The sequence below is a fragment of the Ambystoma mexicanum genome, chromosome 2q, assembly GCF_040938575.1.
Source record: "Ambystoma mexicanum isolate Mex_15411 chromosome 2q, UKY_AmexF1_1, whole genome shotgun sequence".
In the NCBI taxonomy this organism is placed as follows: Eukaryota; Metazoa; Chordata; class Amphibia; order Caudata; family Ambystomatidae; genus Ambystoma; species Ambystoma mexicanum.
The window spans coordinates 843,662,883-843,682,170 of NC_090924.1; the positions used below are offsets into that span (position 1 = coordinate 843,662,883).

General features: G+C 45.0%; 1 protein-coding gene across 11 annotated transcripts in view; it reads left to right on the forward strand.

The window, feature by feature from the left end:
- ARHGAP12 (Rho GTPase activating protein 12) overlaps window positions 1–19,288 on the forward strand; it is a 697,283-nt gene that overhangs the window by 578,369 nt on the left and 99,626 nt on the right. For all 11 annotated transcript variants that reach the window (XM_069648062.1, XM_069648064.1, XM_069648067.1 and 8 more), the window contains one exon: window positions 6,697–6,774. In XM_069648062.1, the coding sequence (XP_069504163.1) occupies window positions 6,697–6,774 (78 nt within the window). The remainder of the gene's footprint in view (window positions 1–6,696; window positions 6,775–19,288) is intronic.

Sequence of the window (19,288 nt, forward strand, 5' to 3'; positions counted from 1 at the left end):
CAGAAACTGCAGCTGCCTTGATGATTAACCACATCTTTTCCCGTTTTGGTCTACCTCAAAGGATTGAGTCAGACAGAGGTAGCCACTTCACCAGTGAAGTAATGACAAAGATGTGGGAGATACTGGGGGTCAAAAGGAAGTTGCATATTGCTTATCGGCCAGCTTCTTCTGGGGCAGTAGAGAGATATAACCGGACAATTTTGAGCATATTAAAGAAGTTTGTGGCAGATTCTGGGCCAAGTTGGGATATCCGATTACCTCTGGTCCTAATGGCCATCAGATCTACCCCTTCATCTGCAACCAAAATGTCACCATTTGAGTTGATGACTGGGCGCAAGATGGTGCTTCCTCAGCATTTGCTCTACAGGACCCAAGAGCAGACACTGATAAATGCCTCCACTACTCATGAGTATGTAGAGAATTTAAGGAAACACCTCCAACATGCTTTTGCTTATGCTCAGCGGAATCTAGAAAGATCAGCTGATAGCATGAAGACCCATTATGACCTGAAAACTTCCAGGAAGGAATATCAGGTGGGAGACCGGGTCTATCTATACAACTTCCAAAGGAACCAGGCCAAGCAGCACAAATTTTTGCCTACATGGAAGGGACCCTTTGAGATCGTCGACAAGATCTCCCCTGTGGCCTACAAGATCCGCATCCCCAAAGGTCCTTTGGCAGCGGGGGAAGACAAGTGGGTCCACATAAACCAGTTGAAGTGTTGCCATCCCAGGCACACTCTGCAACAACTGGAGGAATCCTCTGGAATCCTAGCGGGTACTGTCTCAAACTAATTCAGTTCCAACCATAAAACATACCACATCTAGTCTCTAAAATATTGTGATTTGCATGAAACTGTATCTTAGTTATACTGTTTTTTTTTCAAAATAAGAATGTAATGTTTTGTTATGATGAAATGCATATGCTGCCCCACTATCTCAACAGTGGTGGAAAAACGTCTGAGTAGGTATTGCCGCTCTTCCTTTGTCGTCCTAGGAGAAAGAAAACCTGAAGACGGGCCAAGGAGGGTGATCCGGAGACCGGGAACGAAGATCCAATGGGCCCAGTGGACCGCCCAATATTCCCATCAGGACCGGCGAGGAGAACCGATCGATCAGTACCGGATGGAGAAGAAGATGCTGAACTGTGCCATCTACAGAGTAGGAAGAAGATTATGCGGACAGACCGGTGCGTGGGTCAAAACCCTTGGGCACGCGACTCCCCATCGACTCAAATTCAAAGTGCAGTCGCGTGGGGGGGCTTGTTGGGTGTCCTGACCCACGTTTAAGCTATCATGCCACAACATTTGGTGCTGTGGGCTTAGAAAATTCAAGATGGCAGAAAACCCACATGTGCGCCGAAATCCAGGAAAGCTGCGCAGTTTGTGCGCACACCAAAATGGTTGCCTCACTTGTCACCCACCAGTGCGAGAATGAAAGGCCGGGTTGCCATGAGGGAAATGGGTTGCCAAAGGAAAAACAGTAGCGCCGGTTAGCTTCAAAGCGCCTAAAACCACCATTGGACTACCCGCACAGTAGTCTGAAACCATTGGGAATGGCAATGCTGATTGCCAAATGCAACCTAGAATTGTTGGGAATTCATTTTCTTAAATCCCAAAAATGGGTGCAGTACCAGTACTCACCACTATCCAAAAGCCGGCAGTTTAAAACCACCCTGTGTTTCTCTGAAGGCAGGCTCAAACTGTCTATTTTAAACATTGCAACACATCTAAAAACTCACTGGACACCAGCAGACATTTGGTAGAATGGAGTGTTGTGTGCCTACAAAATCTGGGAAATGAAGAGCCCAAAACAATGCTTATAACAAAACTGCTATGGAGTCAGCAGTTTAAGTTGCACTGGATTTAAAGACACTAAAATCGAAAATGTTTAGATTAAATGAGTGACCTATGTTTGGTGTCACATGCCTTTGTAACTGTTGAAATGTCATAGTTTTGCACTTAGAATCAGCATTCTAGCTGCATGTGTAAAATTGCAAGTTAATTTAAAAAGCAAAAAAAAAAACATGACAGTTAGCTGAAAGTCTGGCTTAAGGAACTGAATTCTGCCTGGCAACTACCCCCATCAGGAGTGAAACTTGAGTCACAGCTGTGTTCCCAGGCCTAGCTGCCCTTTTGCTGCTCACACTAAGGATATGCCATCTATCTGATAATTGAATTACCTGTGCTCTACAGGAGCTCTGAACAAAGCCTGTCTTGACTCAGGCAAAGGTTTTATTACAGCGGTCATAAAATGTAGCTTCCTCTTGGCAGAAGCTGGGAGGAGCACTGCCTGTGAGAACAAGCTGGCTTGGCAGAACTGGATAAACCAGTATTTCTACCTTGTTCTGAGAGGAAACCACACCCCTTTGTAGCCAGAATATTGTTTAGAAAAAGATGAATAACTCATAGTACGGACATGTGAACATTTTATAAATGACACCATAATTCTTGTGATTTTTCTGCCCACATTTTAAGAGGTTTTTCGACCCGGTGGCATGTTCAGGGGGGTTTTAGCGGAAAAGAGGATATTACTCAAAATGTGTGCATGTGAAAAATCTGACACTTCATCAACTAATGTCCATACTCCTTGTGCACATGTGTGTAAATTTGGGGTAATGTCCGGAATTGCAAACCAGTTAAAAAGTGCAAAATATTGTCATTTCTGAATGCAAGCTCCCAGGAAGAGCAGAGTTTGAACAGGGTATACCTCCTGTAATGCATGATGGGTGCATATGATTCTAAAACAATATGTACCTCTGCAAATATGTATTTGTTTCAAATCTAGATTTGTGTGTAAGTTGACAGGAGGAGTGGACTCTCTGCGAGCCATAAAATGACATCACGCTGACACACACTTCCTTCCCCAATCAAATGAGAAATGGAAGTTTGACCAATTAGAAGCTGAGAGAGAGGTAGGGTCAGTGATGCTAGAACACACCCACATTCTAAACACATAAAAGCAGACAGACAGGACAGATAGGGACTTTCAAATCCATCTGCCGCTGGAAGCTCTGCCGGAAAAATCCATACTTTACCTCCATCAAACCTCCAGAGAGCCAAACTAGAGACTTCAATCTATCCAGAACTAGAGACCCAGACCAGAGAACCAGAGAGAGCTGACCCAGATCACTGTGAAGTGCAGAGACCAGAGGCGAGTTTAAAACCTGGCCAGATCCGTGATGAGGCCCATTTCACTCAAGAATATAGTGTGAGTACCTAGAAAACTGTGCAGAACCAATCTCCTAGTTAAAATAATATAATTCAATCTATTTAATCTAAGTAGAATTGCCTCCTAACTGTCACCTGTCATTTGTAAAGCTGTCACTTGTCATTTTCTAGTTGCAAGCTGCCCTTGTCTTTTTGAACTTTAAAATTTGCAAAACCAAAAACGACCTCTATTAAATCGGTCATAACTCTGTAACCGTTTGGGCTAGAGACTTGCAGTAACTTTTATCTGAAAGCTTAGAATCGTGGCTTTCCTATGAACCTAGAACCGCATTCCTACCCCTTATAGTTTTACCGCAATCGCGGAACACGCATTCGCGAATTTTACCGCGATTTGCAAATTTCTTCACATGTAAAAACTGCTGCTGCTTGCCTTCCATTTGCCAGAAATTCGTTTAACCTGCTAACTATCCCTGCATCATTGGTAGTGTGAGCCTGGACTAATATTAACTAGATACCACTCACCCTGAACCTCTGAAAGGGAATTAAAAGCATTTTAGCATATTTTTTTAATTCATTGCCAGCACATATCAAAGCAATTTGGGCCTGTGTTTTCAAACTGCTGTTGTCTAAGCTTGCTGGGGTGAACTGAATTACAGTTGATTGCATTTCTGAGAACTGTGTGCTTCCTTCCATTTCCTTGCATTGCATAAAGAGGGGGGGGGAGTGAATAGCCAGAGAAAAGTGATTACATTGTTTTGTTGAAATCATATTGAGTATTTTCTGTACTGCATTTCATTCCACCTTGCATCCATTGGAAACCATAAAAGTATTGTTGCTATCTTATCCATCCTATAACCACTCATCATTGATTATAAAGAAGTGTGCTAGTGCCAGATTCTCCGTTGTTAATCTTTATCATATCAAGTGTGATATTCAATTATTAATTTATTATAAAGCGTGATATAATATATATTGTTTAAGTTATCAAATAAACCTTTTAATTTGCAAAACAGAACTACTTCTTGGCTCAGTGGGGTCAGGGGGATTCCAAGAGAGGGGTGTTATATAGGGGTAGTCATCCAGAACGCATGAACTGGACATAAAGATATATCAATAAGGGTTTTCATTCAGTATTATAGACTAGGCGTTGACTTAGCTGTAGTGTTGAATTGAATCCTCTTACAGGTTCCTCAATCCACTGGGCCTGCTTCTATGCTGTGTCCTGTCAAAGTCCAGGGGCTGTGGGTGCAGAGGTAACTTTCAGCATCAGGATTTGGTATGGATAGTCTTCGTTCTGGACACTTGCAAGACGGTTCTGGAGACTGAACATCTGGACAACACTTAGAATGACAGGATGAAGACCTCCATGGGGCAGGAGACCTCCAGGACACGATGAAGACTGGTTGCAGAAGCAGTCACCACAATCGGGCGTGTGGTGCGAACCGAGGAGCAGGCTGTGCACAGTAGTTCTTCGGTCTGGAAAGCTACAACTGCAGGAGTAGGCGTCTTGTTACACAAGTTGAATATCCACAAAATTCCACGGAGGCTGCAGAAAGTTAGTCCAGGAAGAAGCTGGTCAGTGCACCGGGTTGTCTAGGGATCCTTCCGAAATCTCAGCAGGTAACGATCCTAGAGTGGGGTACGGGACAGGTTTTTCTCACCAGTGCAGCAGTTGAAGTACCAACAAAGGGCCCAGGGCCTCACCGGGGCTTTGCAGGAGGCAACGCCGGTTAGCTGCAATTGTCATCCTGTTCTTCAGTGGGCTGCACATCTAAGTTGCTATTTTGGTTCCAACGTTGATCTGCTCAATGGTTGCAGGAGTCCTCCTTTTATGCAGGATTTGGACTGAAGTTGCTCCCAGGTCCACCAATGGTACGGATCTGCACCATTCAAACTGGCAGGTACTGTCCATTCATGGACAGCCTCGGGCCATCACATCTGCCTTGCAACAGAAACACTGACTTTAATGTGGACTCGGTGGACATCCGGCTGCACACACAGATCGGAATTTTGCCCAGGAATGGGCTTTCCATATATGGCAGTTCTGCGCCAGAGAGGACAGGAAGAAGGCAAAGGCACAGAATAGGCAGGCTAAAATCTCATGGCACAGTCATTTTAGAGTATATCGTACTCTAAAAGGCATTATGCTGTAAAATCAAAACCATGGTAGAAAAATATCCACCGTCACCAACATCTTGGACACATTGTGCTTGTAACTGCAAAGTTACGAAAGAAATAGTTATAAGGCTACAAAGTAGTGTAACCTCACTTCACTTTTGGTTGATGAGTGCAGCTTTAAACGTACAAACATTCCACTAATGGAAACCGGGTCTCCAGGTACTGATGGTGTAAAGGACTGACCAGTTTCCCCATAGAGGTGAGCAAAAAAGGAAGGAAAGTGAAGCTGAAGGCTTTACTTGCCTCCAAAAAGTCAGTTCAGGAAGCAGACAATTACAAAAAAGATAGGGTGTCCCATGGAATTTTATGGGAGGAAAGCAGCAAAACAAACATCTTTTCTGAAACCCACCATGTACAGTTCACTATACTATATTTGCTCTATTTAAGTAATGAAACTTATTAACACTGTAAATATAGAGCCTTAATGATTAAAGTAGAGCTTGGATGAACACAAGCTAAATTCCGATCTTCAGTATTGGGCATAAACCAATTTTTGCGGGGATAAGGCGGTAATACACAATGTGCAGCATACCCAATTTCCTCATGAGATGCATATTATCATTTTCTGTTTGATTATATATGATCCCTTGTGCTTTAAATGTCTTACATTTGTTCTAATGGTCAGTCATACAGAGTGCCATATTACATTTAAGGATGGTGGCTAGAGTTCATGTCACAGAAATAGTTGTATGGTACCAGTTGGACTGGTTAGTCATAAATAGCTTCTGGTAGCTGCTGGCGTCAAGCTGCCTTTGCGCTTCTAATCTTCATGCAAAGCTTAAAAGCTCCCAGCACTTGTAATCCCTACACCTTACGTTAAATCTGTCATCCATTGGCTATGTACAAAGCTATTTTCTCATACATTTTGTCAACCTAGGAAATTGAATGAACTGCCCACTACACAAAACAAGATATTGTCGGCACTGTAGAAAACCATGCATTGAATATAGAACTATAGGGAGAGCTATAACCTAAAGAAAACATCTGATTGTGCTGTAGTTTTAAATGTAACTGGCAAGGCATTTTGTATCCAATACAGGACAGTCTCCCCCCCTCAAAATTACTGTTCAGCTTGTTAAGAGGAGTAAACTTGAGCTAGAAGGTGCTCCTAGACTTAAGTGGGTGTGTGATGGAATGATCAAGCGTATAGTGTAAAAATATTGTTTAACAAAATTCATAAATTAATTCATAGTAGCTGGACATAGCTGAACATAAAAGGTAGTGAATGTTGGACCAATTCAGCGGAAGCATTGAAGAAAATAAGTTGGTAAACTATATGGAACTTGCAGTCCTGATACACTTTCAAATTCTTTTGTGTTCTTAGTATTTTATGTCTGTTTTTATTTCAGGATTAGATGTAGATGGTTTATACAGGGTAAGCGGAAACCTTGCAGTAATACAGAAGCTAAGATTTGCTGTAAATCACGGTAAGTTGTGAATCGCTGTTTAAATGTTCTTATATAATCGTGATTTAAAGTGCACATTTTAACTTTCCTCATTTACACACATTGACACATGTTTTAGAAATTAAAGCTGTGAACTACCAACTTGAGGCATTCCATCCCTAATAACAGAAAAATAACCCAAAATAATCAAATCTTCAAAAGAGCACAATTGAGTTGGAGCTAATCTACATCACTGAGCTGTTTTGTCAATTTTGAGTACGATTATGGTCAGTTGATCTTTTTCACAAATGAATGTCAATCTTGTTTTTAATGTAAACCCCTCTGCAACATGTTTTACCTTTTTACCAGATATTGACAGCTTGGGACCACCTATCTGAGGAAACATTGATTCTTAATAGATTACCAAGGGTTAATAACATCATTGTCTATAATGAATTACTTCTAATATAACATTAGAAGTGATGTCTGGGCTACTGCCAGGACATGTCATATCTGAGGGCAACATGATCATAAAAAACGCAGAAAAACACAGAGCGGGACTTTCTGTTTACATTAGTGACGTCATCATTGTGCCTGCAGTGGACACCGCTCTTAAATGGCAGGCATTTTGAAATAGTCGTTCCTTGAATTACAGACAAAATGCCTAAACCAGGAAGGCTCCTAAGACCACTATTTTGAAGGGAGTAAGTAATGAAATTTCGATCCTACTTTTACCACTACCGTATATCCTTGCCCAGGACAGTGATACAATGCAATACTCCACATTCTTGTCTTGGTGTATTAGGGGAGGAATACCAGGCTCCCGCTTGGAATAAGCATTGGACTTTACATTCATTTAAATCCCAGAAGGGGCGAGTGTCGTTTTCTTTATATAGAATTTTCTTTATCCTACCTTAGCATGAATAAAAACACCCAATATTTATTTTAAGACCCTTTTTAATTAAGACCATGTAGCTTTGTTCCATAGACCACAAATGTGCCTTACTTCTTGACTTCAACATCACTCATCATAACCACTCTTTACACATAACAGACTTAAGGAGCGGCAAGTTCTGCTCTCAGATTCCGCTAAAGAACTGTCATGTTTAAAACATAATACGTAGTTTGAACTGGGCAAGTCCCCTCAATTCCCACTTTAAAATAAAATCTTATTGTTATTTGGAAGACATTGTTACATGGATAGCTGTACTGTAAGGAACGTTACCCTACGACAGTGGTCTTCAAACTTTTTTGGCCAGGTCGGGACCCCCCAGAAATGCCAAATGGACAGTATATATTGCGCGCCATCACCTGCTCCCATCAAAGTCGCTGGGCTCCCTCATCCCACTCCTACCCAGTCGCTGGTCTCTCCCCACCCCATCACACACCCAGGGCTCTCCCCACTCTGCTCCCATCACTATCCCATGGTTCCCGCCCATTGTGCTCCCACCATAGTCCCTCGGTTCCCCCATCCCGTTCCCAACACAGTCTGAGGGCCAGTGGCGGCTGGTGAATCTTTTTTAAGTGGAGGGGCATTAAGGGGAGGTTCGGGGGGGTTTCCCCCTGTGAATTTTTTTTTAAATAATAGGTTAAAATGTTGCATTGTAGAGCATACTTTTAACAAAAAATGGGTAAATAGCCAAACAGTTTGCAATTGTTGCTGGGAGTCCAGGGGGCAGGCATTGATATTTTATTTCTATCGCGCTCGTACACAAGTGTTTCAGAGCGTGACAAGGCAAGGGAGGGGAACAGAGGAGAATAAAACAGCGATCTTACTAGGCCCAGTGACATTGAGAACGCGCAAGTGTGAGGGGAAAAGTGCATGGAAGGGGGGAGAAGTGGAAAGTGCGAAGCAGAGGAGAAACAGATAAATAACAATAAATAAATAATAAAGGCAACAAACAGTGGTAGTGCAGCCAGCAATTTGCAAGTGCTACGTTTAAGGCAGCAGACAGGGTAGGTCTGATAAGTGCAGGAAGAAAGATGGTTCTCCTCAAGTTTTAGAGTGGCAGGGCGCTGTTCCAGAGGGAGGCCCCAGCCGAAGACGGAGATCTACCCCCAGCTCGTTTCTTTGATAAACGACTGACCCTGAGGGAGTTGGAGGTAGAGGAGTGAAGAGCTCGAGAGGGGAGGTATTTGCGGAGGAATAGCTGAAGGTATTTTGGACCCAGGCCCCAGAAAGCCTTGTGGACAAGGCAGAGGGTTTTGAATGATAGATGTCCGGTAAAAAGATACCATCCCTGTCCCCTGGGCCCCACTGGTCCTAACACAATGAACATGATTATGTGTATATGCAAGGCGCTGCACATTCATACAGCAATCACTCTATCATTCACATGAGCATCCATCACCATACACTCACTCATAACGCATCCATACACATGTTTAAATAAAAACAATGAACATAAACGTACCTTCTGCATTGGCCTGTGTGTGGGTGCTGAAACGGCCTGCTCCAGCTGCTCTGTCCGTATGTGCGAGGAGGCGCAGGAGCTCCCCCTCGGACATACAGACATGCAGTGCCCCAGCCAGCATTTCCAATGAGCTATGCAATGCTGGCGAAGCAAAACGCCCCAGCACTTGCATGGCTCAGTGAGCATGTGCGGCTGGGGAACTAAACTGAACTGTCAAAGGGAAACATTGTTTCCCTTTGACAGTTCAGCCAGCCCAGGAGCACTCCATTAGCTGGATAAAGCAGCTGAGGGAGTGCTCACTGTTTCACTGGGCTGGCTCCTTAGCTCCTCCATAATGGGTGAGGGGCCACTGGGTGGGCGCCTCTTGCCATTATGGATGAGCCGCCAGGCTCGGACAGGCCTATAGGGCAATGCCTGTACCAAAAATGTAAAATGCTAGTTTGGGCCAATCAAAATGGGCCACCATTTTGGCCAATGTGGACCATTTTGATGAGTTACTTAACTATGCAGTTAGTAATGTTGACCATTGTTGCTGAATATATCACAATTTACTTACATTTTAACACAAAGCACCCCTTTGGGTACTATTGAAACAGTGGGCTTCATAACTACTCTGGCGGTAGCTGTGCCGGTAAAACCGGCACGGCTGCCACTGGAGTTGCATCCGGGTCTGGCACCCGCGAATGGGCAATTACTAGGTCATGCCGAGTTAGGCGGACATGATAATTGCCCTTTCGAAGGTGCCGGTAGATCCCCATTCCCATTTGAGCCCCATATGGCTCAAATGGGAATGGGGAGCTCGGATGCACCGGCACCGTTAATAACGGTGCTGGTACATCCGACGAGCTGAGGTCAGACCTGGCGGGGGCTGTCAAGCACCCACGAGCACAACTCTTACTATGGCGGAACGGTAGCAACGGTGCCGGTAGCTTACCAGCACCGTTGTTACTGGTCCGCCATAGTAGTAATGAGGCCCAATCTGTGACTAAAGGAATGAATATCCATTTACAACTGTGGGCCACCCCTGCCCATTTCTTCCAATCTTAAAAAAAAAAAAAAAAATCTTTTTTCATGCTGAGCTCTCAGGGCCCCCCTGGGATGCACCCGCGGACCCCTAGGGGGTCGCGATCCACAGTTTGAATACCACTGCCCTACGATAAGGAGATTAGAGAGACTGGAGCGTGTGAGTTTTGTAGAGAAAAGGAGAGGCGAGATCAAGGTACGCTCTTTTCCTTTACCTTTGAATTGGGTACTGGCATCAGAGGTGTGTTCTTTTGAAGATTCGATATTTGATTATTTTGGATTATTTTTGTGTTATTAGGGACAGAATGACTCAAGATGGTAGTTCACAGCTTTCCCAATCCTACTTTTCTGAACATTGGTGCCATTAGGACCATAGAGATTATAAGATAGATGTTGCCAAATATCTCATTTGACTTTACATAGGTTTGTTGAATTAGCAACTATGTGGAATTTACTTATACAAGAATATCTTCTTTCAATTGTTTATAGAAATGTCAACTGATCAAGACACTTGATGAAGAGATGAATTCTCAAAATGCGTTGGGTCATCTAATGAAAATTGTTTTTTGATACAAATATTGATTCAAGTTTATTATGTTTGAAATTTCATGGGATTAACCCATGACGCAAAGTGTTATCTGGAACATTCATGTTATTGTACTGAAACTCTCTATTTTGAAGATCACTTGTGAAAGCTATATACTGAAGGTTTGGCTATTTTAGCCTGGGAAAGTGTGCAGGGGTCGGGAGTTCTCTACTTTTGGGAAACCATCTTTTTTCTTCAAATGTTCAGCCCATGTGCCATGACTGATTTTTCTCCCCCACACCTTAAATTTATGAAATAGGATACATCTTTTGTTCTGTCATTTGAATTACCTACTTGAAGTTCTCATACGAAGGTGTGCACTGTGTAGCATTTTGGAAATTCCATTGTGCCTTGCTTTAGAGTGGGCCTTCTTCCTTTCACTCATCAGCTTGTGCGAAGTGTATTTAAATCCTCTCAAGCATGGGCTTGGGACTCTTACAAGTATTTCAATCTTTATCCTGTATCTCATCTCTCTCATTCCTCCACCATGCATTATCTTGTCCCCATACTACACTGAACTGATGTTTCATGTGTCTAGGTTTCACCACCTCGGTCTCTTTCCCTCATCTTATCCAAAATAGTTTTTATCGCACCCATCAATAGTTGGATGTCATCCGTTGTGCTACCTTCTTTGCTGAACAAAGGTTAGATAAGTCTCTCACATTATGTCATTGTTTATCTGGACTTGAGACCCCAGGTATGGGAAAATGTTGCATTGGGTCAACGACATTCAATTCCTCTTTTTGGAGATGGCAATGCATTGCTGAATGAAGCATTTTTCACGTTTGTGGTGCATTGCCTATGTTTCGATGCAAGCTTGCTTTTTATTTTGTTATTTTTGTAAACTTCGAGTGACTCACATCTCCTCCAGATTAGCCATACATAGTTACATTGCAACACATTGTGAGTACCATGCAATTACATCATAAACTTTTGACATTACCAGGTTGGACATACAGTCGAGCTGTTGTGGATTGCGAGATCATGGATACACGAGGGACCAGAAACATTCGTTGCGCACTCTCCTCCCAGGGCCACCCAATCCCCACTCCTATGATGTACAGATCACCAATGTCGGCCCTTATTCAGCCCTGGAGAGGCATCAGTCCGATATATTGTCAATGGATAGCAAATACACAGTGAAGGGGTTCCAGATATTTTTAGGCCGGTTTTGCAGCCTGCAGAGAGTTGCATACTCTTTGTACGTGTCGCTTAACCAAATCAGATCTTTTAGCCATAGTTTTAGCCACCGGGGGGATGCACTCGTCCATTTCATCAATAGACACCTCCTCGCTGCTATCATGCAAGTTGATAACTTTCAATACTGTTTAGGTAACCCCGGAAGCCACCCGAACATACTGCATATTAAGTCATCGGGTACAGTCTGCTCTAGCATTTGACATTGAGGCAACTACACCCTCTCAGAACGAATGCAGTTTAACACAGGCCCACAACATATGTATTAGATCTGCCGGGTCGGCACTACATCTAGGGCATTGGGCCGCTTTTGTACAGTCAAATTGGTTCGTGCGTGCCGGGGAGATGCAATCTCTGTGTAGTGTTTTAAGTTGAATCCGTTGTAGCCAGGAGTTGAATGCACCCCTGTGTGTAGTGCCACAGATCACCGCCCACTGTTTGTCTGTGAAATGTATCCCGGAGTCTTCTTCCCTCTTGCCCTTACATTTCAGGGCCTCCCAGGGTGAGGCAGACTGAATCAGTTTATATAGCCTTGAGGCCACCCCTCTGCACCCAGGGGTGCACCTGATATATTTCAGCAGAGGTGTAGTGCGCAGAATTTCAGAGAACTCTGGGGACCACTCTCTGAATGCCACTTTCATCCTGAAGTATTGCAATGTGCGCTGAAATCCTCCCCCATCTTTTCTGCGAACTGGTCCTGGGTGACAAATACCCCTTCCGGGTACATATCCTCCAATCTAGCAATTCCTGCTCCGACCCCCTTATCCCCCCATACCCCCCGCCCGCCCTCCCACCCACATTCCTGGATTATAGTCTCATCACAGGTTGGCGTTCTAGTATCTATATGCCAGAGAGATGCCCGGGTCGAATGGCCGGTCTACCCCGAGCCTCATGAGGGCTCTTACGTGCCCGCATTGTACACATTACTGGGTCAAATCTGCATTTGTCTGTTACCTTGCCAGAGATTAGCACCCCCTGGAGAGAGGACGGATACACAGAGCGTCGTTCTATATGCACATGAGTGGTCATTCGCGCTCCCGGCATCCACAGCGTTGCAAAGTACAGTTAAACCGCCAGGAAATACAGTTCGATGTCCGGCACTCCTATTTCCCCCGCCCCTCTTCCCAGGGCAGATTCAGCGTCTCCCAGCTAATCCGAGGGTTTTTCGGATGCCAGGCCAATCTGATCAGCAGAGATCGCACCTCCTTGAAATAGCTCACCCCTGGCCATACTGGGATGGTCTGAAAAATGTAGAGAAGCTTTGGGACCATGATCATTTTGGAGACTGAAATTCTACCCATATGCGAGAGGGGGAGCCTGCACCACCTATCCACGCCAGCTCTTAAGTTTTGTAAATATTTAATATGGTTATCATTCAACAGTGTCTGCATCTGTACTCACTCGTACCCCCATACATGTGACTACGCTCTGTTCTCATCGTATACTTTTATGTTTGGAGGCTGCACAGTACCCTCCTTTAGGGGGAATAAATAGGATTTAGCCTTGTTGATTCTAAGGCCAAAGGCCTTGCCAAACTCTTCCACTTCCTGCTTCAGTGCGGCCAGGTTGTCAGCAGGGTCCCTTAGATATATAATTGCAATGTCCGCGTATAGCGATATTAGCTCTCTGCCCCCCCGCCCCAAGCCCCCATCGCCAGGCCCCTATGGCTGTGGAACCTACGCATTTGGTCGGCCAGCACTTAGCGGACTGCCTTGTCTGGTCCCCCGTCCCAGCCTAAAGGCACAAGAGGGCGTGCCGCTGATACTTATTTGGCCGCTAGAGCCTGCATACAGCAACTGCACCGTGGAGAGATGGTTTTCTGGGACCCCAAACTGGTTCAGCACTTCGAATAGATAGCTCCATTCCACGGAATCAAAGGCTTTTTCCATATCCAGCAGCGCCGCCACTGCGTAGACCAGAACATGTCTTTCACATTTCTTTTTCAGATTTGAGAAATCCTATGAATAAGACCATGAAGGTGATGAAAGAAGTATGATTTTAAACAAAGAATGTGACAACATATAATTAAAAAGGTACAACGGAAGTGATATATATGCAAGCTAGTAAAATAAATACACAGAAAAAATGAAACATTCAATTCTTTATTTCAGTAAAACATCTATTAAAGTACATATAAAATGCATAAAAACATCAAGTACAACATTATTCTATCATTTGAATTTGCATTGCAAGAAGCTTGTGTTCCCAAGTCAAAAAAACAAAATAAAATTAATTTGGCATAACTTATCCACATTTCGTTTTTCATAATCGTGCAATCTAGTGGTAAAAAGGATTTTGACTGAATAAGTTCATATTTACATAGTCCATTAACATACATCACTCCAGTTTGAGTAATTTATGGAAGTGCCCCCTATGTTACACTTGATAGGCTGATATTACCACTAATCCAAATAGCTATTGAGTGTTTTCCTCATTTTGAAGCACACCGTAATATCTGGAAACAGCTGTAAATAAAACAAAGGTGGTCGACATTGGATAAATCCACAATTTCTCAGCAGTGGTACTATGTTTTTCGTCCCAGTATTTAATGCATTTTGCATGGTTTTGTTTGTTCTGTTCAGAGTCCACGCCCTCATCCCTCCCGGCATGACAAATCGGAGTTATGCCTTGACAGTTGACTACTCTTGCTCTTTATATGCTCTTGCTTGTTCTAAGGTAACGCACATTTTTCAATTCTCAATGTACACCCAAGAATTATTTTTTTACTTTTAAGTTGCAGTTTTACATGGATGGGCCCTATACTTTTCGATGCACAGATTATTTTATATGCTCAATTATTGTTCCTGTGAGGACCGCTTGTTTGCTGGCTAAGCATACACCCATATTTCAATAGTCTGTACTGCAAGGATGTTTACCAGATGCCTAGTGCAACATATTGGCAGTGGGGTATGTTAGGGGAGTTTTCCTAAAGTCCTACTGGTAGTAAGACTTTAGTAAGCTATCCCAGGAGTTTGTAGATATCAACTCTTAGTATCCGTCTGTACTAACTCAGTACCTTGGTAGAGTGGCAGAGCAGGCTGGCTTATTTTAAGAGTAAGATGTGAGCTGGAAGTCTCGCGAGGGTCTGCTATTGGCACTGTGGTTGGTATAAATCTGGGACATCCTGGTGACAGAAAAGGTCACAGCTGCAAAAGAGGGAGTGCTACATCGCTTCAGACTGCTGGTCCCCCGTGCTGGAATACGACGGAGAATTCCCGGCGCTCATTTTTAAACAAAAACTTAGGAAACAGGCTCCACGCTCTTAGATGAGCAGAGGCCCGAACCACAGAATGATTGTAGGGGGGAGGGGTCACTAAAGGGATGGGGAGGATACGGGGTAAATATAACATAGCTATACACTGTTCTCTCATTAATGTCTGTACCAGTCTGTTGCAACAGACTTTAAATAAAGTTGTTAAAAAAAGAGTAAGATGTGAGCTGTAGGTAAGTACACTGAACCTTAGTTAGACATGCACACCAAAGAAACTCTTACACTTATAATTTACATACAATTATACATTCTGGAGCTTGTGGATCTGCTTAGATCACATGTTCTGCATAGGCTGACATCTAGCGGAAGTCGCAGAGTATTACAAGATTGGTTTTCGAAACTCAAACGGACATCGACAGGGCATGTTTAGTAATACTAACCCTAGTGTGACGTGTACTGTACCCATGGTCCTTCACGCGTTGAGGTCCCTCAGATTGTGTTTTTCCACCATCAAAGTCGATCGCAAATGCAGAGTTCTCTTCCAGGCTGATAGCTTTGATTAGCTAAAGTTGTACTTATAGACTTTCTTTCCTTTGTTGTTTGCTTTGCCACATGACCGCTTGACTGCTCCTGATCAACACCCTCATCGTCGATGACTGACTGATCCACGACCAGACACAACCTTCAGTGGCCTCTTTGGGCTTTGGCCCATTACAGTAGGGAGAGAGGGGGAGGTTCTTCATACTGACCTCTGTAGCGAATGCTTATTCCATCATGCTCTTTCTTCTTTTATAGCCTATCTGCCCTGTAATGGCCAAACCCCATTTAAATGTTGCTCCTCCTGCCACTGAAAATTCCTGTGGAAGGAAACGCACCAAGTGTGCAATTACTGTCTTCCGAGGGATCACGCCAAAATGGATTGTAAATCCTGTAAACTTTTTCGAAGACCCTAAAGGATCGATGGCCAAATGCTAGGCCGCTCACGCCATGCAAGCTGAGACCTCCATCGACGTGATGGAAGACTCCAGCGAGGGAAGTATCGGGGGTCATGAGTGACGCTGAGGGCGAGCAGGGTCCGTTGGAACGCCAGGTGCTGGCCACCCCCGCCTCCAAGAAGCAGGCTAGCGGTTCTGTGAAGAAGACACCTGGCGGCCAGGGCACACACAAACACACTAAAAACATACCCCACAGCCGACTCTCGATGGTACCATCGAGGCCCATGTGGTGTCCTGGGACAAAGCCTCGGGTTCTTCACTGTCTTTTGGGCCATCTCGCACGCTTTTCGCCTCACGACAGTTCCCCAAAACCGAAAGTGAATGTCATTTCGGACACGCACATAAAAAGGCCCTCCTTTCGTGTGCCAAAAAACAGGTGGCGAAAGGCGTTTTGGTGTCCCCCAAGAACTAATTAAGAAACACGTTAGGCTTCCCTGCTTAAGGCGAGGTCACCGAAAAAGTCAACATTTTCGACACCTTTAGCCTCAAAAGACACACAGATAAAATTTTCCATCCCCTTGGACACTCTCTCAGGGCCCATGCACCACAAGGATGTGACTCCATCCCAGGCCACCCCTGTCAAGAATGTCACTTTCTTCCAGGCCACCCCTGTCATTTCAGGCTTCCTGCCCACATGCGAATATCCACTTGAACAATTCATTAAAATTAGAAGAGAATGTCTTGTTTCGTAGACTTCATGGACAGACATCCTGCCCAATTGACAGTTCTTAAAGATGCTTTACAGCCAGGGTCATCAGCACAGCCACCCCCTGTCAAAAGGCCTCGTCTTGAGCCACAGCCTAGCACCTCTGCTCTAGGCACTCCGGCCTCGACATTCCAAAACACCTCTCAGACATACCAAGACCCCACTCAGGACTCTTATTATGATGACCAAGCAGACCCACGGTCTCAGAGGGACCTCTATGGCCAAGACAAGTTTTAGGACTATGATGGTAATAACATTTATGTGATCCAGTCGCCAGACCACCAGGACCAGCCGGTAGCAGATTTGCCTATTGACAATCAACTTCATTACAATGAACTGCTACTGAAGGCGGCACAGCATTTTAATATCGATGCTCAGGATGCACAGGTCGACAAGGACTTTGTGGAAGATATTCTGGTGGGACATAAGGTCCACCCAGTTTCTACCACTCCTGCAGTCTGTCCAAAGATGTAGCCAACCATCCCTACTGGCGCCTAGTCTCACCCGGGCGGTAAACCATAGAATAGAGATGCTATTCAGACCCTCGCTCACAGGCCCCATGTATATTGGGGGTCAGCTCAAACCAGATTCCCTTGTGGTCACCACCACACGGAAGAGGTAAGGTACTCTGCTGGCGTCAGCAGAAGCCCCGCCAGATGAGGAGAGCAAAAAGATGTATACTTTCGGGAGAAAGGTTGCCTCGTCTGCAGCATACCAGACCAGAATCGCTAACAACACTACGCTGTTAGCTAGTTACGGCTGCCACAAATGGGATGATCTGGAACGCCAAATAGAAGCCGTCCCAGAACCAGTAAAGGCTCAATTACTGAAGACTATATCAGAAGGCAAACAGATCTCAAACTGCATCCTAAAGAATAACCTTGATGCGGCAGATAATGCAGGATGCATCATAGTGGAGGGAACGCTCATCAAGCGCCATGCCTGGCTCAGGCAGTCAGGGTTCAAGCTAGAGACTCAAGCAACCCTCTTACCCATGCCCGTGGAGCCATATGTGTTATTCGTGAAGGCCGTAGAAGATGCCCTCAAGAGTGCCAAGGAGGTGTACGGCACTCTTAAATCCCTTGGTGAGCTAAACCCTATTCCCAACGGGGCTCCCTAAACTCTAGGTGATTTTGTGGCCAGGGTGCGCAACGTTTCTCCGGCTACTGTCAAGGCGGACAGTCCTCGTCTTAGGGCCAGGCACAAGGCCAAGGTTCCTCGTCCAATTTTCAAAGAGGAAATAAAAGGGGCAGAGCCTCATCTGGGTCATCTGGGAGAGGCTCGACCCCCTCCCAAACAATGACACGCCGTTTCAGGTCCCCTCCCATGCCACTCCAAACAGAGTTGGTCTGTTTTCCTAGGGGTTTTGTTTACATAGTACAAGCCCGCCCTCCGTACATCAAGAGTATGGAGGCTTCTTTCTGCTGAGTTTTTGATGGCTTTTAAAAGAAGGTAGGAAGTTCTATGGATTGGTTTACATGGAACTTAGAAATGAACTTGGGTGAGAACCTAGGATGTTTTCTGAGAACAACCTTGTCTTTATGTATAATGAAAAAGGGGTCCTGTACGGACAAAGCCTATAGCTCACTGACTCGTCTTCTGGGGGCGATAGCTACTAGGAAGGCAGTCTTGTAAGTAAGATGTTTTGGGCTGGCCAGACCATGGGTTTCAGGGTTTCTGAGCCGCCATGTTCATCTGAGGGATCTGTTGAGCCCTCAACATGCGACCCAGATCCTGTGTGAGGTTCTGGACCTGGCACTCCAGTTGGGACACCCGTTCCGGCTGGTACGGGGGTCTTTGTTCATTTCTAGGGGTTTCACAGGAAGGGTAACTCGCCCTTTTCCCGGGGTTCCCTGGGTACTGGGGATTTTGGTAACCCTCCACCCTTGGCCTCCCCTCTCCCGGATTGGGTTGTCTGGGCTCCTGACACCGGGGAAAGAAAGGAGGGTTGCCCTGCAAGTTGGGGGTTTGAGGCTACTGGGGAAAGAAACGTAACCCAGGATTTGGGGGATTACTGCCCTCCTGAGCGAAGCTTGGAGGGAAGTTTTCCAGGGCAGTACTTACCTGATTGGATTCTTCCCCCCTCCCACCCCCCTTGGGCTGGGGGAGTCCATACATACCCCAAGATCGGTCGGTTGCCGTGTATCTGGGACTTATATAATCAGGAGAGTTAGGGGTCCCATTGGGGGGGGGGGAATTGCCTCCCTGACCGCCACCTGTTTGTGATTGGCCTAAAGGCCTTTTTGGCCTCTGGTTTTGCTGGTTTCGGATTGGTATATTTGTATGCTCCCTCATTTCTAGGTCCAAAATGGGGGCAGCCTTCACCTCCGCCACCTTAGCAGCAGCAGTAGTGTTGGCTGGTTTAGGGTTTTTGGTCATGTTTTTGGACTTCATAAATGCGGGTAGCCTGCTCTTTTACCCAGT